Consider the following 24,959-nt stretch of genomic DNA (forward strand, 5'->3'; position numbering starts at 1 on the left):
CCTCCATCTAGTATATGTCTAGCCTCCATCTAGTATCCGTCCAGTATCCATCTAGTATGTCTAGAATCTAGTATCTGTCTGGTATCCAACTTGTATCCGTCTAGTATACAGTATGTTTAGTATCCATCCATCCATTTATCTGGCCATCCACTTATCTATCTACAGTAACAGCAGATATGATTTCTTATATATTATTCCATCACTTTGAAGCTATTCTTTCTAATAGCACAGCCCAGGAGCTTTTATGTCCCAGTGATAAAAGGTTTCCAGTTTTATAACAAACTAACTTATTACTCAATATATTAAATTTATTAATCATTGCTTTCCAGCTGATGAATAACTGCGGTGGCAGCGTTTTGTTAATGCCTCTAAATAGATCATTAACACAGCATTTGGTAAATAGGGCTGTAAATGGGACAGATAGTTAACCAATTAAAAGCTTCTTACGACAACAACCGTACTCTAGTTCTCAGACTAATGATGCGTTTTAAATCCCAATTAGCTTCTAATGACTTATTTTATTACTGATGTGATAAAAGCACTAAGGGGAACAAGTATAAAGTCACCAGCAATAAATCAGTTTTATAGTGCAAGGTTGCTGCTCTACAAGGAGTAGCTTTGTTTGATACATCCATATTTAAGCAAATAAGCGGTGTGGGTCATTAGAGTCAGCAGAGGGCATTACCACAGGCCCACATGTCCACTGGCTTTCCATAGGGATCTTTCCTCAGCACCTCAGGGGACAGGTACCCGGGTGTCCCAGCAAAACCTGTAAAACAAAGAACAAGTTAGTCCACTGTTCCCATACTGTTAATATACGTCTACTACAGTATATAAGTTCACTGCAGTTACAAAGCTGTGTTCTGATAAAGTCAGGCTACGAGCTGAGGTTAACAAGACAAACATTTGTGTGATGGAATGGAGTTTGCTTGTAAAACACAGCCTAGTTTCAAACGACCTCAGCCAACCAGAACAGCCTGAGGGCAAGACTGGGACTTGTAGTAATGTGGGAGCACCAATGGATAAAGCAACTGGGGGAATAGACTCATTATTTCTCTCATCTACAGGGAGCAGATAAAAAAAATGGGTCTGCTATCAAACCAGCTCAAACTTTGGATTAGAGCCTAGAGCAGTGGTGCAATTTTTCAGAGCTGTGAAACTCAGTTTGGGTTTCCCTTAATTTCTAAATAAATAATCATAAATATAAATGATTGCCTCTGTGGTTATGTATATCAAAGTCTTTCAAACACAAAGCAAATATATCAACTGATCTTCTGTACATACATTTCCTGATTTATTGAATGATTTGCTAGAATAAAAAAAGTGGGATTACTACCAAAGGTTTAGCCTGCTATTAACTAGTTATTCTTGAAGTATTTACATTTCAAAAAGCAGCTATGGATCAAAGAAAGTTTACTGTACTGAGGCAAAGGGAACATTTAAGCCATTTTAAGGTAGCGTAAATGTAATTCATTAAACTCTCAACATAGCAAACACACACAACTATTCTGTCACACCAAAGATCTTTACCAAGCCAGAAGTATTGCGTGATCAAACGAGACCTAAAAACGTGATCTAATGCTGCATTCCAAGCAACTCGGAACTCTGGATTTTTTCAGCCTCCTACCTGAAAAAGTGGTTTGGAACACCACCTTATTTGGAGCTGCTACTCAGTAAAGTCAGGGGGGGGGGGGGGAATCCAATACCATAGAGGTCAACCTTGTTTGAGATATTTCGACATGTTGCTGCTGAACCTAATATTGAGCCAATATTGAATTAAAGATTAAAGATGAACAATTATCGCCCGGACCGGTTTTAGAGCCAATAATCTGAACAAATACACTCTTAACAAACCTCAGTTTTATTGGAGTATCTTATAGGATAATTTTATAAAAAATGAGAAAACCTGATGTTTGTTATCTGTGATTAGGAAAAGGGAAAATCAGGGAAATAGCAGCCTGGTTACATTAATGTGTAGCAAACCTTAGCAAGCTGATTGCAGGCGGTCATAGGTATTGTCTGAGTCAGGAACATCATTCTGCCACTCGACGAGGCGTCACATTTTTCTTTGCTCTCTCTTTTCCCACCCATATCTGCTTTTATTTTGTCTGGTCTTGTAAATCTAACAGGAGCCTCTCTTTGCATCTCATCCAAAACTGGAATTATGGAATTGATCAGTTGGTCTCTCAATAGAATCCATCAAATTTTTTCGACAAAAAGATCGGGCAGTGGTGAGCCCACGTGTCCAAGCGGGACGTTTGCGGCTGGATATGCACTGGACCCTTGAACAAGTGGCGAGTTGTGTGTCTGTCGATACTTTTCATGGAAGACATTTACAGGATTGGAATTATGGTAACAGGCATGTTGCTAATTGGAGCTCTCAGCTTTCTGACCTATCACAAAGTCCGTATTACGTAGGCAACTGTTTTGGGAAGGCTGGCAGTCATTTCTGAAGGATGGAGCACGGCTCTCAACACTCAGACTCAAGATGAACGATCTTAAAAGCGAACTGCTTTTGGATTGTATACGCAGAATTGAAACTAAATTGGAGAAGTTGGGTGCCGAGCCTGCAAGTTAAAACCATCTTTATTAGATTAATCCAGAGAGACCTGGGGCACAAGGCTATTGAAATGGACCTAGCCTAAATCGAAATCACATTGCCTATCTTCTTTTGGCTCCCAAAGTCAGCTATCCAAGGCTGACTCATCTATCTATCACCAGAAAGTTTCTACATACAGACGCTCCATGGAGGCCTCGTTGGCCGTCTGTCCGTCTTCCCTCCTTTCCAAGGGACAGGGAAGGCGTAGTGGAGCGCCCAGAAAAAGCTGCACGCATGCGCGTGTCCCCCCAGTGGTTAGAAATCCTTTAATCTTCTTTGCCCTGGACCCCGCCTCTTGTGGCTTGGTTGAGAAGAAGCATCCATTATGCAATTGTCAAAGTAAATTATTACTAGGAATATAAAGCCAGAGTTTGAGAGGGATTCTGCATGCCCGTTTGAACCAGCATCCTCACATAATGACGTTAGTTTAGGAATTAACTTAAGCAAATTACTTTCATATTTTCTGATAGACCTTGACTAGAAAACGACTCAAGAAAGCTATACCAATTATAAATGAGTGTATCACATTTACACTAATAAATCATTTTGACATATTTGAGGAAAATTGGTCAAAATGGCTTACCAATGTGTCAACTTTTAGGAACAATTTCATACAACACTACAAATGTTTAAAAGTACAATTTCTTGGCATACCTGTCAAGTATCCCGTTTTGCCCAGGAAACTCCCGTATTTTAACCCTTTCCCGCTATCGTCCCGTATTAGTATTTTCCCGTAAATATCCCGTATTTTAATGTAATAATAATTAAAAGATGCCTTATTAAACTGAACGCCGTCACTAGCCTCGCAAGAACTGCCACCTTAAATGGCTTGGGTGACAGTTCTCGCGAGATTAGTGCCGACAGCGGCAACAAACCCGGAAACAACTCAGAAGAGAGATGATGAATGAAGACGTTCCGGCAAAAAAACAAAGAACTTGTGTGAATATGTTGTAAAATGTGACAGAGAGTTTACCTTCCTAAAAATAAGCAGGATGGGACACAGTTACACGTTCTGTAAGATTTGTAACTGATATTTTAGCGTTCTGGAAGGAACGATGTAAGTCACCATGAAAAATCAGCCAGTCACAAGCGCCACAAAATCACAGCTTTCAAAAAGTGTTAAAGGACGTAAAGTCTGCAACAAATGTGTCTAATAAGTCATTAGTGAATACCAGAGAACCACGAGTGAGCATGAAAAATTAAAAGAAAATAAAATCGAGATTTATATCGTGTATCACAGTTTTGACAAAAAATATTGAAATATGAGTTTTGGTCCATATCGCCCAGCCCTAGTAGGAATGTTCACAGCATTTCAATTTTAATAAAGGTTGACCTATCAGATTCTAATCATATCATTGAATTGACAAGTGGTTATTTTAGATTTCTTGTACACTTGCCTTAAAATATAAGGGATACTGGAGCTTGGTTGGAGTGGTGGGACGGCTGGTAGTGGGCCCCTGAAAATTTCCCTTATTTTCAAATCCAAAACTTGACAGGTATGTTTCTTGGTGTGTAAGAACAGATGTATTAGCCAATTTGTAAAATCATTTATATTTGTACTTTTTGTACTTCTGTCATTAACTATATAATAAACAATAGAAAATAAATATATATAGGAGATCTTTATAAAACCCTGCCTGTATCAGGCATTGATGTTTTATGTCTAACAAATAAAAACGGAGTACACTCACCAAACCACGCCTGCTGGTCCCCCTGCACTTCTATGGCCAGACCAAAATCTGCCAATTTCACTGCAGCTCCCTTCAACTTGCTGGCCAGGAGCAAATTCTCTGGCTTGAAATAAAAAGACAAAGATGAAACACTTAGCATCCCACAGTAAAGGAGCTGGAAGACTAAGACATCAATTCCATTAGCAGTGAATGCCAGAGGTGAGGACTAGTGAACAGATTCTCTGACTGATATAGTTCTACAGGCCTACACTCTGGTTCAGTAGGTGGGGAGCATGGCCGACCAGCCCAAGGACAAAGCCTCCACACAGCACTTTAATGGACTGTGTGAACCAGTGTGAATGGGGAAAGACTGAGCGACAGAGCCAGATGGTGACTCATGCCAAGAATTCAGGAAAAACTCGAGCATACCTTTGGAAAAGCCTTAGAGAAGGTAAATAATGCTTCAAAGTAGCTAGCTTTTATGTCAGAGCCAACAAGAAATGTCATTTTAACAACCAGTGGGGATCACCCACTCGCCATTTATTGAGTCTAAAGAGGTTGAAATAGTTGCAGTGGGAACCTTATAAAGCACTTAAATAGAGCTTTCTTCATCTCCCACGTCAACCCGTTTAGAAATTGGCCAATTTATCAGCAAAAGAGAGGGGGAAAAAATTACATAGCATTAAGAATGACAATCAGGGTTTGATAATGCAAAGCTAGAAAAATGTTACATTTAAGGAACTCCAGCATCACAAACAAAATAAGATTCTGTGCTGCTGATTTAGTCAAACAGCAATACTTCTATGATCATTTAGCAAAAACAGTCATGTTTGACTACCTAGTCCTAGTATTGCAACATTAGCAGTCCAATCTCACAAAGTGGGGCACCCGCCACTGTACTTGTCAACGGTTGAACGCAGACATGAACATTGAAGAACAGTCATAGTGGAAACAAGTCCATCTATAAGGGGGAATAAAGGGGAGAGCTTTTTAAGGTCCATCCATAAAGTCAGCAAAATGATGGTCCACTGTTCTATGAATCTGTGATAACCACATTTATTTACTTATCTGACTAATATCCAGGAAGTCTATTTTAATTTGTGCATAGTACATAGTCATCTTAATGATGTAAATCCTTGTTTTAATCAGAAATAAAATGGGTTAAAAGTGACCAAGAATGGTGAAACAGCATTTTAAAAACAACAGAAATTGGTTAAAAGTTGCAAATTAGAGTGGCCAAAACAAACAGAAAAAGAGGGTAAAAGGATTCAAAGTGTCAATATTGGCTTAAAAGTGGCAGAAATGGGAGGAGGGAGGATGGGATAATGTAATATAAAAAGTAGGAACAATTAGTTTAAACTGGCAAATAGTAGGCATGACAAATCATGAATGTGGTTAAATTGGCAAAAATAAGCATTAATTATAGGAAAGAGGTTAAAAGTGACAATAATAGGTCAACACATTAGGTGTAAAAAGTGGTGGAAAGGGTTTATAAGCACCAAAAATGTCTTGAAAGTGGAAAAAATGTGCAGAAAAGGCATTGGAATTTAATGAGAGAAGTGGCAGAAATGGGAGTAATGTAGCAAAAATGCATTCAAAGAAGCAAAAATATGGCAAGAAAAAATGATTAAAATGGATTAAAATATGGCGAGTTTGGTGTAGTTGCAGAAAAAGGGTAAAAGTTTCAAAGTCGTATCTTGCAACATGAAAAAAAATGTGAAACATTGTGTTATAGCCCACACAAAAATAAAACATTCCTTTTTGCGACAGCGATACGTTTCCTCTTGTGATGTTTGCACATTAGGCCGGTCAAAAGAAGCAACTAATAGCTACTAGTATTACCAGTGAACACATTGAAACAAAAGCTGTGTAGTGGTTACTTATCCAAAGATCTGCTCAGAACAGGGCTGTGTATCCAAAATATGTAGGAAAGTAAACGTTCAGCTCCACCGCTCACCTTGACCAAGTGTGTGTCTCACCTTTTTTCACTTACACCTCAAACAGCCACTGTTTCTGTGCAAAGTTCTACTGGGATGCAAACTTTACGTTTTAGTTTACATTATGGGGCATTCAGAACAGCCAGTAAAGCATGGAGGAATTAGGACGCATGCTGCAGCCAAACGATATCGAGGGGAGGGAAATGTCAAAGTTGTTAAAGAAAAGGTTTTGGTTTAATGCAACCATTGTTCAGCTTCATGCAGTCATTGTAAAAGCTGCAGATGCAGCCCATGCACAGCCCATGCACAGCCGTGCACGAAGCCCAGTACAAGTCGGAGGAATAAAAAAAGTTCACCTGAGAAATACAGGACAGGACGGCAGAGCAAGGATTGATTCTCACATGTTGAAGGGCAGTTTGTACGCTTTGATCGGCTTGTTTTTATGTTTGTTTTTGTTTATTCAGGATCATATCTGGACCATACAAAACGTTCAAACAATTCAACTTTTGGCTCTAATGTGATTTTATGCATTTCCTATTTTTTAGTCAAAAACACTGAAATAAATGATGCACTTGCACAAAAAATAAGAAATTGCTCAGACCATTTTAGAAAGTAACAAATGATCATGTGTCCTGGAGCAAGAACTTAATCAATTTTTGTGCAGTGAACATTCATATAAACAGGAAATGATATATACACAGCTATCACTTTATCTATCTCCCTCCCTCCGTGTGTGTGTGTGTGTGTGTGTGTGTGTTTTTTGGGTGTGTGTGTGTGTGTGTGTGTGTTTGTTCTGTGTGTGTGTGTGTGGTGTGTGTGTGTGTGTGTCTGTGTCTGTTCAGTGTGTGTGTGTGTGTGTGTCTCCGTGCATCTGTTTATTTGTTTTGATTGTATTTGCTTGCCTTTGTGTTTCTGCAGCGAGCTCTGGCTGCTGCCAGGCAACAGCCAATCAGAGCTTAGAGCGCAAACCACTGACAAATGCAAAGAGCGAGGGGACTGCTGCTAAGCCTGACTTCAGACACACCTGGGTCATTTGATTGGCAAATGCACAATTTGGAAGCAAAGCTGCGCTGAGGTAAAAAGGTCACAATGTTATCATTGATGTAACACTAAAGGCAGTTTCCACCTGTTTGGAGCGTGAATGACCCAAAGTTGACCCCCGAGGAACAAAAACTCAATTAAAATAAATAAATAAATAATAATAAAATCATCAATATTTTCATTTAAAAAGTGTTTTATAGATAAGGCTGACATTACACTGTCATTATCTGTCAATACCATGAATAAGGTGTCATGAAGGCTGTCATTATGTGTCATTAAGGGTTTTTTGCTAAATTATGACACCTTTCGCTAAGTTATGACAACTTTGGAGCTATGTTAGCATTTTTTAGGTTAAGTGGAGGGATCTAGTGGGGTTCGGGGTACGAATGGTTAGGGTAACGACACTTAATGACAGCCTTCATGACACCTTATTCATGCTTATGACATTATTATGTCATGACAGTGTAATCTCAGCCTTTATGTACAAAAAAAGGTAAAAAAAGTAAAGTGTTGTCATGGTTTCCAACAATAGTTCCAGATGTGCATGTATGTGTGAACTGTTTCCAAACATCAGTTTTAAACAGACTTAATTTGTTTTGGATTAGGGATTGACGAGGCAGTCCTATCTCAGGATGTTCTTCGTCTTTGTTACAGTAAAATTTATTGATTTCAAATAGGCCTTTTAAGCGAAGTTCCAACCTAAAGCTGTAAACTCATTTATTTTCAGTTTTTATAAATAACAAGAGCGCTCAGAGAAATCCAGATAACTGCCAGATGTTGGATCAGTGATACTGATGATGTACCATGATCATTCACACTTTAAAGGGTTGGAACAAATTAATAACAATGCAGTAGGTACAAAAAGGCACACCCATTTTTTCAAAAAAGTGCAATGAAACGCACAAACTGTATCCGATCTGGATGAACCTCGTTGTGGTAAATAAGAAACCCACCCAACAAAACTGCGTCAAATTTCATGAAAATTGATAAATAATAAAATTGAGGTATACATTTATGAAGTTTCACCAATGATGAGAGGATCTTTCAGTTTTTTAAACTGATCTAGAATTAGTATATTGATCCAGATCCTCTCCAGAATGTAATAGAATCTTGACGGTGTAAAGTCAATCATTGGTTTAAATTGTGTCAAAATCCAGTATTTTTGACAAAATCCTGCTTGCTAACAGACAGACAAACTGATAAATAAAGGCCAGTGAATAGATTTCGTCCTTGGCTAAGATTAACAAATTGTATTAATTTGCTTTTATTGAGCAACTGTTAATTCAACTGACATTAACCTGGTTTCTTGTGTAATTCGGTGTAGATTGCCTGCTTTATCACCAGAGTGAAGTACATAAAAAGCCTTCCAACCAGAGTCTTGTGGTTCTCCACTCACACTGGTTTTAATAAGTCCCATTTACCCAGCGTAGCTGCTGCAGGGCTGGAAGCTCTATTTTAAGGCACATCCACACTTTACAGTGGTGCTTGCTTCTTGAGGTGGAGCAAAGTTTTTATTAAAAAAGCAACAATAAAAAAGCCAAGAGGAGGTAATTTAACCTCAGTGGATCCAAAGAAAACAAAAAGATGAAACAAAACAAAGAGAAAACTCTGGGATTGAATAGTGAGGAAAGAGAAGAGTCTGACAGTTGGTATGGGTTGAGATTACCTGAGCATGTACTTACCTTGAGGTCGCGGTGGACCACGCCCATCTGGTGGCAGTGAAGCACAGCCTCTAGGATCTGTTGAATGCAATGACTGCATGCAAACACCAGGAGGCATGGGTTAGTGACAAGCTACTACTGGCTAACTTATGGCTGCAAGCTTGCTTTGACACTCAGGGAGCTGCTGGCTGCATCAGTGTGGATGTGGAAGCTCCCAAAAATCCCACAAACAAGCCACTGGGGAGCCATGGTGCAAAGATTACTCATTTGTGATCTCGCAATTATTGATGCCAAAGACACAGCATTATTTTGGTGATTCAGCACTTTTGTGGCCAGTTCTCCGCCTGAGTCTCAAAACTAAGAGGTGTTAGATAGTGACCAGCTGGAGGTGGAAGACTTAGACAGGGAAGAGAGGCTCAGTGTGGGAAGGAAGACGTGAGTTCTCATTAGCATTCAAGCGCTCACTGTCCAGTGCTGCAACAAGCGGCAACACATGCCATTAAAACTCAAACTATTTCTTTGATTTAATCCAGCAATGATGCCATCAGACCACACAAAGAATGCAGACAACAGGTCTTACTAGCTTCTTGTTTTTTTAGTTGCTAGGGTTGGGTTTCTCTAGTTCTTGCCTTGAAATCTTCACATTAAAGGCTTCAATTTATCAGGATTTGTATCGTTTATGATCAAATCAAAAATCTATTGAGACCACATAAAAAAAAATTTCATTTTTATAGAACATTAAAGGTTCACACTTTATATATCTGTTTGAGGACTGATGATAACATAAAGACATAGTGTCGGCCTCATCCAAGATTATAAGATTAAATAAAGATGTAAAAAGCTGGAATTGCTGCTCTAGGGCCTGTACTACGAAGCTGGATAATGAAGTATATCCTGGATTTATTCATCGAACCAAACATTCCCCGTCAGAGAGCAGCTGTCCTACAAAGCGGGATATGAACACGCTCACAATTGAGGAATAATTCTTTAAAACAATGAAGAATTAAAATCCATAATTCAGACCAAAAACCACACTGTTGCTGCAGAAAAAGTGGGAAGAAAGGAACACAGGCAGGAAGCTGCCAACACTGTTAATGCTTAAATTAGTGAGTATACAATATTAATCCATGGGATTATAAATGGACAGAGCTCTGATCAGTTTTACATCACAGACGTGTTTCTATTCACGTAGTCCTACTCAATTTATCACACACACACTGGCTAGAGTGTGCATTGTTTCACTGAAGTGTTCCTGTTGAGACCGTCTGCATCACTATAGCCACGCGTATGTACAGTATAAATGAAAGAATGAATGATCCGTACATATCACCTTCCCTAAAAGATAGGTATAGATAAAAGAAAGGATTGCATTTACTCATTAATACTCTTTCTTTCCTAAGCGCAGCTGTCAGATCTGCACCAACAAAGGATTTTCTAACAATGAGCAGGTCATTTGCCAAGTGAACTGATTGGTCAGGAGGCGGACATTTTGTACTCGCTCAGATCTTATCCACTTCATGACCGGGTTAGGTGTTCAGCCCAAGTCATCATGGTGATTTAGCCCAGTAAGAAGTTAGCCAGCGTCGTAGTACAGGACACACCGAATAAATCACGGAAGTTAACGCAATAATAGGAAATGCAGCTTCGGAGTAGAGGCCCCTAAAGCTTGTTCATATTGTCTGAAAAGTTCTGTGCATTGCATTGTGGGATGGGGAATCCTGTTTGCCTAAAGAATTTAGGCAAACAGAACTAGAATTTTCCAACACATGTGTGCATTACACTATGACATCTTGGGATTTGTCCACAGCCAACCTTCTTATTAAAGGCAAACCAGCATTTTTCCCACGCTGCCCTTTGTCTCCTGATCTCATCTTGTTTGATGAACAGATGCTACACGCACTTTGTGCCCAGTCACACAGGAGAAGCAGGCTGTGCTGATCTCTACCAGCCCTGTTCCAACTACACAACCTACCACCTCCTCAGACCATGAGAGAAGGAAGCACGCAGCTCCTTCTGAAGGTTCGTCAGCTCTACTAAGCACAGGTGGGCCTGTGTTTTCGTTCACACTGCCGTGTCTTACTAACCTTTAGGTCCCTGTGCACTATGCCATTCATGTGGCAGTGATATACACTTTCTAGAATCTGCTGTATGCAGTGACTGTGGAGGAGAGAAACAGCAGGGCCAGAAGCAAAAAGGAGAGGAAGAGGAAGAACAGGAAAACGTCAGGAGACAAAGGCAGACACAACACAGCGCACACATGAAACAAGACAAGTACGACAATTTAATACCATTTCCTGTGTGAGAATAACCATGAACCTCGGATAGCTCATAGGGATGGTTTGTTTATAAAGGATGTTTATAACCAACATTGCCAAAAACCCTTTCTATGCTAAAACAAGCTCAATTTGATGATGAGAGAAATAGCATATGAAATATTAAATATAAATGTGACATGCAAGACTTAGGCCTATTTGTATTACAAAAGAATCAATAAACGCCTTAATAGGCAGAAACTAGAGTCAACTGTTTCCATAGGTTACTCTGCAATAGCATTTTAGACAAACTTTATTTTAAATATTATGGCCCTATTTTTAAAGAATCAAATTAAATGTGAGGGTTAGGGCCAGTTTGATCGCATTAGCATATAGCCTAATCCAATCAAACTATGGCTTCCAATAACCAGTCACATGCAACACCCAGTATATGAAGAGACACTGACGCCACAAGCAAACCAGACTCTGTGGAATACAACACATATAATGTTTAGCCAAACAGACAACAGTCACACCCCCAAACTGACACTAGTCTGAAGAAACACAATGTTATTAAAAATGCTTGTCATACATATAGCATTGTAAGTGACCATTGCTAACTGCCTAGACTAAAGAAATTCAAACATGTGATAAACAATTAGCATTTGGTATTAGCAATGCTAACCGACTAGACTTAAATTGAAACTTGTGATAAACAATTAGCATTGGGAGTTAGCAGCAATGCTAACAGACTAGACTTAAATTGAAACATGTGATGAACAATTAGCATTTGGTATTAGCAATGCTAACCGACGAGACTTAAATTGAAACTTGTGATAAACAATTAGCATTGGGAGTTAGCAGCAATGCTAACAGACTTGACTAAAATTGCAAGGGTTGTTTCCAGATTGGATTCTGAACCAAATGCTGCGTAACAAGAGGAATAGGGTAAAACAACATCCACCTTCCAGGACAAAAGGCACAAAAACACTGGATCAGAAGGAAATTCAAGGCATTAAAAGCACTAACGTGATTGGCCACATGATTACAAGCCAAAGTACAGCCATGCATTTTAATGTGCCAATATTAGACGCTAACCATAAATTCATTTGGAAATTATTTTTGCCATGTACTGTATGTACTATAATATGCTTTTAATGCCACAGGAATCACATTCTGAACTCCATGAACCCTAAAAAACACTGTTCCACCACCACATGATCTATACACTGGAAAGACCAACCTGGCATCAGCTTCGCTGTAGTACTCCCTGGCAACTATGTCCTCGAACAGCTCACCACCAGTAACTCTAGAGGGTAAAAGACAAGAGCACAACTATGAAACACGACAGTTCTTAGAAAGCAGACAGTTGCTTCCCAATGAATTATTTTCCTTGTTAAACTGTAGCTAGAGATAAGAAAATGTAATTTTGGAAAACATTTTTTAAAAAGCTCTCTTTCTGAATAATGGTTCGGAATAATGAATCATTCATAACTGTTGAAATATTATAAATTCGTTAGCACATTTGGGAACACGGTAAAGACTGTTTACTGAGGTGGAGGGAGTTTCTGTATTCCGTCATAGAGAGCACACTTGTAGTTTTTCAAACCTACTTTATTGTGCTTACAGTGCAATTATTATATTCCACTAACTAAGGTTTAAAACTATGTATAGAATCAACTCAAGTAAATTAAGATAACAATTTGCACTCAATCTGTAGGAGTAGATTCAACCTAATAATTTTAGTTCAAAATAATTCTCAGCCCTATCTTACTACAAAAAATGTAGGTGGCAATTTTAAATTTAACCCCATCTTATGCACAAATAGTGGGTATTCGTCTGTCACAGCAGATTAATTCCTGCATGCCCTCTTGTCTATATATATATATATATATATCTACAATCCATCTGTTAGATACAGAAAGGCTTTAATGAGTAGCTTCAATATTTACTGTTTACTGCCAATGAGACACATTGTAATGTTGATCAAGCATGTGTTATTTTTAATGAAGAAACGCAGACAGGAACTTAGTCCTTGTGCTACTTTTGGATCGATCCAAGTATGAAACTTCAACACAAAAAAAAAATGTCATTTGTAATGACTGACAAAAACTGATTATCCTCTATTTTTTGTTAATATCAGGGTTGACACCATCTCACTGCAAAGCATGCTGGGAAAGCTACAGAATACAGGCTACAGGATTCTCAACTGGTGGAGCCAAAAGTGGGTTGCGGACAGCTGGTCAAAAATAAATAAATACTTAATGTCTCATGTTGGACTTGTCTTTTATTTTGAAAAATTACATCTACAGAAAATATATTGTATGTTTGTTTTCAACAGCTATTTTTGAAAAACAAAATTTGACTGGTTGAATTCTTACAAAAAAAAAAAAAAAAAGAGGGGGCCCCAATTTAATGACTGTGGCATTGTGGGTCCCAGGGTGAGAACAGATGAGAGGGGGAATTGACCCAAATTTCGTTATATCACTTCACAATATTATTTTTCTATATATTTAGTATTTACATACATATACTGTATTTCTATACAGCAGATGTGCTTTGCCAATTTCATTGTTTGCTTTGCATACATTGGCAATAATCTAGCAATCTATATAACATAACGTATCTATCTCCATGCAGCCATAAAATGGATCACGGTGTCGACATATGCAAAAAAAAAAAAAAAGGATATATGATTCTGATGTGTCCACAAAATATTTTGTGCATTCCAGTACCACTAACTGATGCTAACAAGCAGATTATGCATTATGGATTTTAGTTTAGGTGCCATTAAAATGACTGAACAATAACCTTTAAAGGCCAGGGAGACACTCTTACAGAGAGCCAAAACATTATTTATAATGCAGCCTGTGTAAAACTCAAATACTCCAAGGCTGCAGGGGTTTCCACACTAAAATTTCAAAAACTCTTACAAAAAAATCATAGTTGTTTGGACATATTTAGACTTAAGCCACTGGGGAAATAAATCTAAACCTCTTCAAACAGCTTGTTTTATTCAATAACATAAAGTAGATGAAAAACATAGTTAATGCTGCTGAGCCTGAGGTCAGCAAGTGGTCGATTGGATGAAAAAAAAGAAATGCTTATGAAAAGTAAAATGATCGTAATAAATAAACACAGTTTGAAACTCATAAGTCCAGGTCACAGCACACACAGCCGCTGATGATTCCGAGGAGAGGAAAGGAATAAAGGAAATGGGAAGTGATGGAAGATGAAAGCTGAACGGGGATACACGCTTTATAATGAGGAAATGATGTGGAGTGTAATCAATCAACAGCAAAAGTGACTAATGAATCCAATAAAGATGCTGTATTCAGCCGCTTAAAGGGAGATTTAAAGTTCACACTAATACAACTTTTATTTACATCCAAAACAGCATTAGTGAATTTTCAATTTCTTTCCAAGTAAAAACAATTAGAAGGGCTGCTTAGTAGGAATGTGCAATATTTTATCGTTTATGATTTATTGTCAAAAACATTCTCACTGGTAAGAATGCGTCATCCCACGATATAAACGATAAATTCCCATGTCGGAAGTTAGCGAGGGCCACGGGCCATTTGTCCCTCAATTTAGCCAAGAATGCCGAAAAAAATCCTTGTTCCACGGGACAAAACTGCCCCTGTATGCTGTCAACAACTTAGTATTCTCTGGAGCAGAACGCTGTTTAAGGAAGCTCTGCCGCGGAGCCTCCACGATGCGCAGTGCTACCGCCCCCCTCACACACCGCCGTCTGTGTGTGTGTGAGGTGCTCAGCTGCCGTGCTGCGATACATCTTGGACCGCTACTTGGTTAAAACCAGACAACCATCCAACAAAGTGAACCGATTCAAGTTCCTCTGTCAGATCCACCCAAAGGTCCACAAACACAGGGACAGAGATGAACCTGGAGCACCGATTATGAACTGGAAACTCAACTAAAGCTAACTATGCTAAGCTAACACACTGACTGAGCTAAGAGCTAACGCTAACCTCTCCTCTCTCTATAAGGAATAATAGACCACGTAAAAAGATTGACAGAACATGTCTTACTGTCATAAAGCCACAGAGAGCCACCGATTTGTTTATGGTCAGATTTAACACTTGTATAGAAGAATAAAAGCTAAACATATCACACGTGAAATGTTAGCATAAATAATAATGTCACTATTCATCCGTCCTAACTTGTGAAACGCAATATTTTTTAATTATATTTCACGTGTTCACAGACAAAGCTGGTCCCATTAGACAGTAATGTAATTATTGAGATTATTACACCAAAATATAGTGAATGATTAAATCATCAAGTCTGATCTGGTTTAATTATAGGAAATCAGAGAGTTATTTATCAACCACAACTTTATGTAACTCATTATCAAATACAAAATAAACAAGATTCATCAGCAGTAAAAACACTATTGGAGTTATTTGTGCTTTTCATGTGCTTTTTTTTATTTTTTAAGAAAATTTCATTTCAAGTGAGGAAGGAAATAGATTGCATATAATATATTCCATAAAATATCAGCTCATGAACTGTTTGAGTCAGCAGCTATTGTAACCTTTTTAAATGTGTCTAATGTTGATGTATTCAGATTTATTTGTGTTTGTAAACAAACTGTTTATACTAAGTTGTAAATTTTTTAAATTTTAAAAAATGCATTTACAGTTTTTATTTATAGTGATTTTTATCGTTATTATGATAATACCAGAAATGATCGGGATATTATTTTTAGTCAATATCGCCCACCCCTACTGCTTAGTCATATTTCAATCACTCTTAAAGCTGATATCCGGAGTTTCTGAGAGGACGTCTCAATGTCCCGCCCTAAACAGCTCCACTTCTTCCCCCTGCCTCTCCCATTCTACCAGAAGCCACGCCTCTAATTTTCTGCGCGCGCATCGTGGGACATCACAAGGCTGCATCGGGCCACATTGATATAGGTCTATGGGTCAGGTAAGAGCCAAAATCATATTTATCAGTTTGCTGTTGTGACCGGACAAGAAGTCGAAGCCTATTGGCTGGGCACACTCAGCGATTGTTTCCATTTATATAGGGGTCTATAGGATGAAGGAGGGACTTATATACATTAATGTATATTAATGACCACCGGCAGTAGACCATAGTAAAAGACTAGTTACGTATTTTTCCGCATTTCAAAAGAATCATACATAAACATAGATTTCTCAGAAACTCCGGATATCAGCTTCAATGTTGCTTTGATGACACAGCAACAGTTCTGAGACAATCCACAAACAGGGTGAATGAATAGAGTGCATTGAAAAATAACAACTAAATAACTTTATATTGGAGTTTATTAAAGGGATGAGTCAGCCGATATCAGGTATCAAATAAAGCCATATAGTATGCAGTATTAATCTGGATTGAAGTGAAGTCCCAGCCTTCTTCTACAAAACACACTGGCTGCCCAAAATAAAGGTCAACACCTGGATTTAACCAAGCAAACAGGTAAGAGCCTCATATATACAGTAATTACTGGACTGCAAAGCTTTTGACCGGCACGTATTTGATTGGATCCAGCACCTCATTTTTAATTTAATTTTTCCATTTGCTTTTAGGTGTTATGATTACATTTTGAAGTATTATATTTGGACAGCTGTGTCTTTTTTTGAGTTGAAATCACTGGAAATTTCATTGTACACACAAAATTAAAAGTAAAAACTGAGCGCGAGTGAGAGAGAACAACGTTAAGCCACGCCCACGCTATGTCTAAAGTGTGATTTTGTGCAAAAATAGTTTCTCTGTCAGCTTGGAAGACAGCAGATAATGGTTTAAAAAAGCACTTGGATTTAAAGAGCTTTTCTAAGCCAATAAGTGAAGCTAAGCCTGAGGGACAGAGAGAAGAAAAGGAGACAACGGGGAAAGTTCTGATATAGACATTAAAACAGAGGCTCAGTTCAAAGCTAAGATGAGCTGCTACTCTTGGCTTATGAAAGATAAGGCAGGCCTCAGTTGTGAAATATGTAAAAAAAAAATGACAAGGATACAAAGTTCTCCATGGCTGTTTTGGGGCTGTTTTGACAAATAAAGCTCTGCTGCTGATTCTTTAGATTAGTTATGGTGTAAAAGTTTGTAAATATTTTGTATTTGTGGGTTTTTGTTTTCTGAAAGTTTAGTGACCTTTGTGATGAGTGGCTAAATTAGCGCTGATTTTGTGCTCTCCTTGTTGCTGAAACATGGCAGATTTGACAGCCGTCACTCAGATAGATGCGCTCTGTAACGGGCGATTGTCTGTGCTTCTTTCAGGCTGATTCATTACTCTTTTATTCAACATGTAGGTTGATTGGTTGTTTGTGTTCACGTGATAATATTGACCTATTTAGTTAGCAAAAGGAGCTTTAAAAAATGTATTCCGTGACATATTTGTCTCTCTCTTCCTGCCGGAACAACACCCGGCGTTTGTTCCGGGACCTCATGATTTACAAATTAAGCGCTGCTCGATTGATAATGATGATTAAGAAGGCAACGAGTCATTCAACCCTCACTGCTACAGTTAGTAGCTTCTCATTTGTTATCAACCAGTGTCGAAATTTGGTTTATCATGTTGTCCTAGAAAAGATGTTATCGTTTAAATGTCCCATATTATCAAAAAACAATTTTTTTTATGGTTTTCTAACAGTAATAGGTCTCATTATGAGGCTCTAAAAGTGAAAATGCATGACTTCTCTCTCCCTTGCCTGCTTCACATTTTGTGAAATGTGAAAATGACTCAAAATACACAAAACTAAATATTTACACAAAAACTACCTAAAAGACAACAGAAATGCAAAAAACTACGGTTAAAAAAAAAAAAAGAATCACACAACAAATGCAACGAAAAACAATAATTATACAAAAAAGGCACAAATGATGTAAAACAAAAAACTAAACAATATGTATACAGGAAGTACACAAAATGCACAGAAGTATACAAAAACGCTCCAAAAACACACAAGATGACTCCAAAAAATAAATATTACAGAAAGATACACCAAATGACAACAAAAATATGAAAATGACTCAATGCACAAAACTACACCAAAAAAGACACAAAAATACACAAAATGATTCCAGAATCACAGTAAAATGGCAAAAAACAATAATTTTACAAAAAATGCACAAAAAGACAACAGAAAGATACAAAAATACACATAATGACTCCAAAAAACATAGAATACAGAAAAAGACACCAAAAGAAATAAATATAAAAATGAGTAAAAAAACCAACACATTTATCATGCGCATGTCCCATAGAATTAAACCGGGGAAATTGCACACGCTATTTTACTTTGCACCTGCAAATAAACCCCTTTATAATGATACAGAGTATGTTATTATGCCCATAATTAACAACTCTACTTAAGCTCCCACTATACGAGTGTCCACGTTTACATGGGAGCTTTAATTCCTCTTTAAAGTGGAATAAAAGTTAATTCATCTTTAACCTGACCTTGTAAACACATAATTCCTAATGCTAATTTAACTCCGAATTAGGTGGCTGGTTTATTCCGTTTTTAATTCCGAATTAGATAATTCCTCTTTCTTGTAAACACTTCACTTGGTTATAGTGGCTTTAAGTTAATTCGGATCGTTTTGCGGCAATGACGCGCTGGTGACGACATAATCCAAGATGGTGGCCCGGTGGCCTGAACTCCAGCATAGACTATTTAATGAGAGCATTAAAAGACATGGATATAATGAAGAGTATATGGACAGAAGCATAAATGTGGACTTTCACACGGACACACACAGAATTATTAAACACACAGACCTTGGTAAACGTGGTAAAGGGAACAGACTTCACCGGACGGCTGGCACTAGGACCCAGAGGCGGAGTAAATGCGTCCCCTGTCCAGCATTCACAGGCTATAATATCACCAAGTTTATCATTTTACCAGTTGTTAGAGCTACCATCTTTATCAGGGAGCAAATATTTATTACTGGTGATTGTTTTCCAGAGTTTTACTGGTCTTTTTACTGGTGATTAGTTCTTATCTCCTTCCGCTCCGCGGTCCAAACTGAAACCGTGTGTTATTGTAGAGCTGCTGGTTCAAAACTACAATCAAAATAAAAGTGGAAACAGTTCTCATGTGTGGTGTTCTGTGTTCTCGCTGACAATAAAAGGTTTGTTGTGTGTTTTTCCTGATAGATGTGATACGTCATGTTGTCCCCCTGTCCAATCAGAGCCTTCCCAACCCCCACACTTAATGCAGAATGAACTAAAGCCGAACATACATACTTCCGACGGGCACTGTACTAGTATAAATAAACCAAAGAACGCTAACAATCAGTTTCACTTTTAGTAGCCGTTACAGCACCTTGTATCACCTTGGGATGATCTGACGTGTTTGTGACCTTATGCGACGCAGCGGTTACTATACAATTAGTACAGTGCAGAAATAAAATGAATTAGCACAAGGCATATGGTAGCAGTGAAATCTAATTGCATCGCATCAGTCACGGTGGGGAGCAAGTCAGTGTTTGTCTCTTTTTATTTATATTTCTGTTAAGTTGAAGAAAAAAAGAAAAGATATGTTGGATAGACAAAAAAAACAAGAGGAAAAATTATAAAATAAAAAAAAGATATAGTTGAGATAAATAACAAAGACCAGCATCCAAATAAAACCCCTGTTTGTCAACAGGTAGGAATGAGTCAGAATCAGTTTCCTGTGAGAGCAAATACCATGTGAATCCCCAAACCTATTGCTCACTATTGGAATGCATTGTGCGAGCACTGTGGCACTGCTGAGACGTATCAGGGCAAAGAGGAAGTCAACCTGCCATATCTTTCCTCACCACGCCTCAGAGACGGGACATCTGATTGGCAGCTGCCAGGTTTGTGCTGTTCCTCTGTGTCATGATTTATAAACTTTGTGAAGTGTGTGTTTAAAAAGATGCTGGACTGAAAATATTGTGCACTTACAAATCAAAGACCAGGTAGTGGAAGCCTTCCTCTGATATGCTGTCATGGAGTCGCACTGCAATGAAAGGAAGAAAAAAAAAAAGTTATTAATCACATTGTGGATCTCCATAAAGATGAATAACCAGTGCCACAGCACGACTGTGTTCAAACTGTCAAACTATAACAACGGGTCAGGCTTGTAAATGTTTGATGCCTATTTGCTTCACTGTGGTCTCCAACACACACATGCAAATATCATATTATTCATTATTAATAAAAGTCAACTGTTACCAGCCCTTGGTGCATTTGGTACTGGAATGCAAAAAAAGTTTGAAAAATTACCATTTCCGCAGAGAGAGAGAGAGAGAGAGAGAGAGAGAGAGAGAGAGAGAGAGAGAGAGAGAGAGAGAGAGAGAGAGAGAGAAATGTCCCCGTGGAGCTATTGGCAGGTATGAAAGTGTTCCGTGGCACATAAAAGGTTGGAGAGCACTGATATACTGACACTGAAATGTCAAATGTCATTCTGCATACAACTGCCGTCTGAAATATTCACAAATTTAACACACCAGAGTTAGGGTTGACAACAAATTATATTTTAGTCTTTGTTTTTATTGAGAGAAAGTTTTTTTTTTTTGTTTTAGTCAAGTTTTAAGTGGAGCAAAATATACTACTTTTTTGAAGACTGGTTATTTAACTGGTATTGTTAAATCTTGGCTCTGACTTTTATTCTTTATAATCATTTTCATTTAGTTTATATTTTTGTTCAATCAGTTATAGTTTTATTCAGGTGAAAAATCATAGTATGCAATATATGCAATAAGAACTTAAAGTAGTATTAGTTGCTGTGCTAAATGCTGTAACTGTTTAATGGCATGTTTCCAGTTTAATGTAACTAAAGCTTATTTCATTGGTATCCCTAATTATCCTTTTAACCACATTAAACACCTTTTTCAACACTACAAAAGAAGTATAAAAATGCATGTATATGTGTTGGTAATGTATCGAATTGATGTCAGCCAATATCTAAGGCCGCAATATTGGCATCGTAACAGAGGTAAAAGAGTTGTGTGAGGGACAGCCCAAATTCTTACACTTGTTCATTGTCCATGCTTCTAACCCATTTACCTTGACAACATGTAAACTTGCTGCCTTATACAACTCAAAGATTGAGACAAACTTAAAATGTGCAAATATGCTAAATTTACATTGGTGGGTTTTATTTTGAGCTTCTTGAAGCTCAATTTACATATTTCAGATTATATGCAATTCTCCCCTGGCCTAATGACCTAATTCTGAAGAGTATTTATCGTATACTATCACTTGTATTATTACAAGATTCCAGAAAATTTCAAAGTTGGAAACCTTTCATGGGGATTATGGGAATGAACAGAAATTAAAGGAAATAACAAGAAATGTATGATATTGAAAGCTGGGCCTTAACAGAGGATGCTCAAACATATTCTCCCAACTATATCTAAAATAGTTAAATATATATTATATGTCTTACATTAAATAATAATAATATGAAAGACAAAATATCTTAGTTGGATTTCAGGCAAAAATAGTTAAGAACAGGAAGAGGCAATTGTCGATTGGTTTTGAAAAGGACATTTTTGTTAGGCTTGTTGTTGTTTTGTTAGGCTTGTGCGATTTTATTTAACTTTCAAATAAGGGGTCAGGCCTATGAGTAATATTTAATCCAACATTTTTTGTGACTTGATTCAAATATTTAACAAACACAAGATTGCTTGTGTATTCAAGTATTCAAGTATTCAAGTCAAGTATTACAAAATTACTCAAGATTTCCAATTAATTCTAAGAAATAATTCCCAAGAAGAGTTTCTACTCTATTTTATAATATCCCCACAATTCCCAAGCTTAAAGAAGCATACAGCAGGATTTGAGTTTTTTTTTAATGCTAATTGGTGATAAAGTGCTCTAAACCAAAGAGAATGACTTCACACATTTATACCTATTGCCTTGAAAAGATTGTGTGATACATGTTGTACTGCTTTTTGGAGTCTGATTTGTGGTCGTTGTCCCTGGGCGGGCTGCTCCCGGTGCAGCTTCTATTCCGGGTCCTTCTGGCCTGTGGACAGGTCATTGTTGGCTCTGGGCCCACCGGCGGGTGCCCACTGGCTGCCCGTTCGGTGCGGCTCTGGCCGTTTACTGGGCATGGGCTTTGGCCCCTCTGCTGGGGTCTCGGGCGGAGGGCTCTCTGGGCCCTCCCCTCGGGGGGGGTTCTGGAGTGGATGTTGGTGGGGGGCCAGGGTCGGTAGTGGGTGAGCTGGATCCTCGGCTCCTTGGTGCTTTCTCGGGTGTGTGTGTGTGTGTGTGTGTGTGTGTGTGTGTGTGTGTGTGTGGGGGGGGGCGGTGGCTGCCTCTCGGCTTGGGGTCTTAGGGGCGTCTGGAGGGCTGCTCGGCCGTGGGGGGATTGCCTGGGCTCCCTGGCCCCCGCCCTTTCTGATATTCTGGCTGCATCTTCGATTCCGGGGCAGCACTTGGGGTTGCAATAGTGGTTCTTGCACATACAATGGTCTACGATACTCTGGCATGCCTTGGACCGAGGGATAAAACTCGTAGTGGGCTTAACTTTAGACACGTTGATCCTAAATACCTGTTTTAGGTATTACCACTCACTAAGTCTCACGCTTATCACTAGACTGGCTTGATTACGCTACACAAGCACAATATGCACAACTACAACTTCACATCTCACTCTCACTATACAATAATCAACAATTCCCCACCCCTCCATTTTCTACCTTGAATCTCTCCTCCCTGTTCCCTTCCCCCTCCACCTCCCCCCACCCCCTCACCCAGGTGTAAAACTGCCCTCTCTTTTTATATTCTCCATTAATAAAGTGTTTCTTATCCTTCCTTAGGGAGGGCTGGTGATGGTCACAATTATGCAATAAAATTAATTCATTTATTTAAACGAGTACCGCGTTCTCCCGTTTGGCCTCTCTTTGAGCCCGAGGGTGTTTGTGCGCTGCACCGGAGTGAGGAGAAGATGTTCGAGGCGTGTCTCGGATTGTTTCGGGGGGGCACGTTTGTTCAGTTCAGACTGTGTCTTTGTTTACTCAGGTTGATGGCTTTGGTCATCCACCTTGGTTGCCTTTACATGAGGATTTTCCAACTGTGGGTGGCCTCACATGGGCTCGATCCTGTGCGTCATGGCGCACGGAGGGTTTTGGTTACGCTGGAGTGCGGTGTAGCTCTGCGCCACTGGCGGGCCCTGGGCTTCCTGACGGACGGGGTGCCTATGGGCATCGTTACGTCCAGGAAGGTGGTCTCTAGCTTTACAAGGACGGGGCTGTGAGGGGTCGCTGGAATGCGGTCCTCAAGCACGCTCACATAAATTACTTGGAGCAGTCAGCTCCACTTCCTTCCGTCTCTCAGGGAACCTCATGTCATGGTGAAGACAGACAATGCCACGGCGGTGGCGTACATCAATCGTCAGGGTGGGTTGCGCTCTCGTCAGTTGCGGTCACTGGCACGCAGACTGATCCTGTGGAGTGTTGGGCGTCTCCTCTTGCTGAGGGCGACACACGTCCCGGGATCATGAACGTGGGCGCCAACCTGTTAACCAGGGGCGCGTTGCTTTACGGTGAATGGATGCTGCACCCAGAGGTGGTGCGGCAGCTGTGGGCCCGTTACAGACAGGCCGAGGTGGACCTATTGGCAGGGGAAGAAAACGCACAGTGTTCCCCTGGGCATAGATATACTAGCACACATTTGGCTCTGATTCCCTCCACCCTGTCCAGGATGAGGGAATGCGGTCACACACTGATCCTGGTGGCTCCACTGTGGCTGGCCATGCATTGGCTGGCAGAGATTTACCAGATGCTGTGTGCAGGGACCTGCTGTCACATGGGAGATGGACAGTTTTCCACCCGCGTCCAGACCGTCTGGTGCTGTGGGCTTTGCCCCTGAGTGGCTCAATTTGTCACCCGTGGGTTTATCACAGAGTGTGAATTTCATCATACACAGTGCTCAAGCCCCCTCCACTAGGTCTTTTTATGACTCTAGCTGGAGGCTATTTGTGCCTCCAGGGGAACCACATCCCTTTTCAGTGCCAGGTGGGAGTGATTTTGTCATTTCTGCAGGACTTGATTCACAAAAACAAAGCCTTTTCCACTGTGAAGGTGTATTTGGCGGCGATGGCTACCTGCCACATTGGCTTTGGGGATAAGTCGGCCAATCAGCATCTGCTGATCTGCCGGTTTACGAAGGGGGCGCGTAGGCATAGGGATCTGGTAGGGATCTGGCGGTGGTTTTGGAGGGACTTAAATGTCCTCCTTTCGAACCACTGAAGGAGGCAGGCCTGAAGTTCGCCTCTCTTAAGGCTGTCTTGTTACTGGCTCTGGCTTCGACCAAGAGGGTCGGTGGCATCCATGCGCTCTCGGTTCATCCGTTGTGCTTTTCCCATGTGATGCGAGGATCATCCTCAGACCCAACCCGGCTTTTGTGCCGAAGGTTGTGGGCTCGTGTTCTCCCATTGACCTATTGGCCCTTTCTGCCTCACAGGGTGAGCAGCGGCCGAATGTGTTGAGTCTACTTCATGCAGTCCGCACTTATATGGATATGACGAAAGGCCTCAGGAGGAGCGATCAGCTGTTCGTCTCCTGGGCCAATCCCCGCAAAGGGAAGCCTGTTAGTAAGCAACGCCTCTCACACTGAGTGATGGCTATTGCTTTGGCTTACTCATGTCAGGGTCTGCAGCCGCCTACGGGTCTGAGTGCATACTCGACTCGGGGTGTTGCCACATCCTGGGTTTTGTTCAGGGAAGTGTCTGTTCAGGACATCTGTGTGGCGATGAGTTGGACCTTGTCCCTTGTCCGCTTTTACATGCTGGACATTTCCGCCCTGTGAGTGGCACGGGCGGTTTCGCTGTCCTGAT

At 39.8% G+C, this 24,959-nt stretch overlaps 1 protein-coding gene across 13 annotated transcripts in view; it reads right to left on the minus strand.

Moving 5' to 3' along the window:
• Positions 1-24,959, minus strand: part of camk2d1 (calcium/calmodulin-dependent protein kinase (CaM kinase) II delta 1) — a 109,107-nt gene that overhangs the window by 30,824 nt on the left and 53,324 nt on the right. For 7 of the 13 annotated variants that reach the window (XM_028474911.1, XM_028474917.1, XM_028474913.1 and 4 more), the window contains exons 4-8: positions 20,078-20,132; positions 12,404-12,469; positions 8,930-9,002; positions 4,291-4,393; positions 686-769 (exon numbers count right to left, since the gene is read on the minus strand). In XM_028474911.1, coding sequence (XP_028330712.1) covers positions 686-769; positions 4,291-4,393; positions 8,930-9,002; positions 12,404-12,469; positions 20,078-20,132 — 381 coding nt within the window. Of the gene's footprint in view, positions 1-685; positions 770-4,290; positions 4,394-8,929; positions 9,003-10,992; positions 11,066-12,403; positions 12,470-20,077; positions 20,133-24,959 lie in introns of all 13 variants that reach the window. The other 6 variants (XM_028474919.1, XM_028474914.1, XM_028474916.1 and 3 more) reach the window with 1 other exon arrangement.

Source organism: Gouania willdenowi, chromosome 18 (genome assembly GCF_900634775.1).
Source record: "Gouania willdenowi chromosome 18, fGouWil2.1, whole genome shotgun sequence".
In the NCBI taxonomy this organism is placed as follows: domain Eukaryota; kingdom Metazoa; phylum Chordata; class Actinopteri; order Blenniiformes; family Gobiesocidae; genus Gouania; species Gouania willdenowi.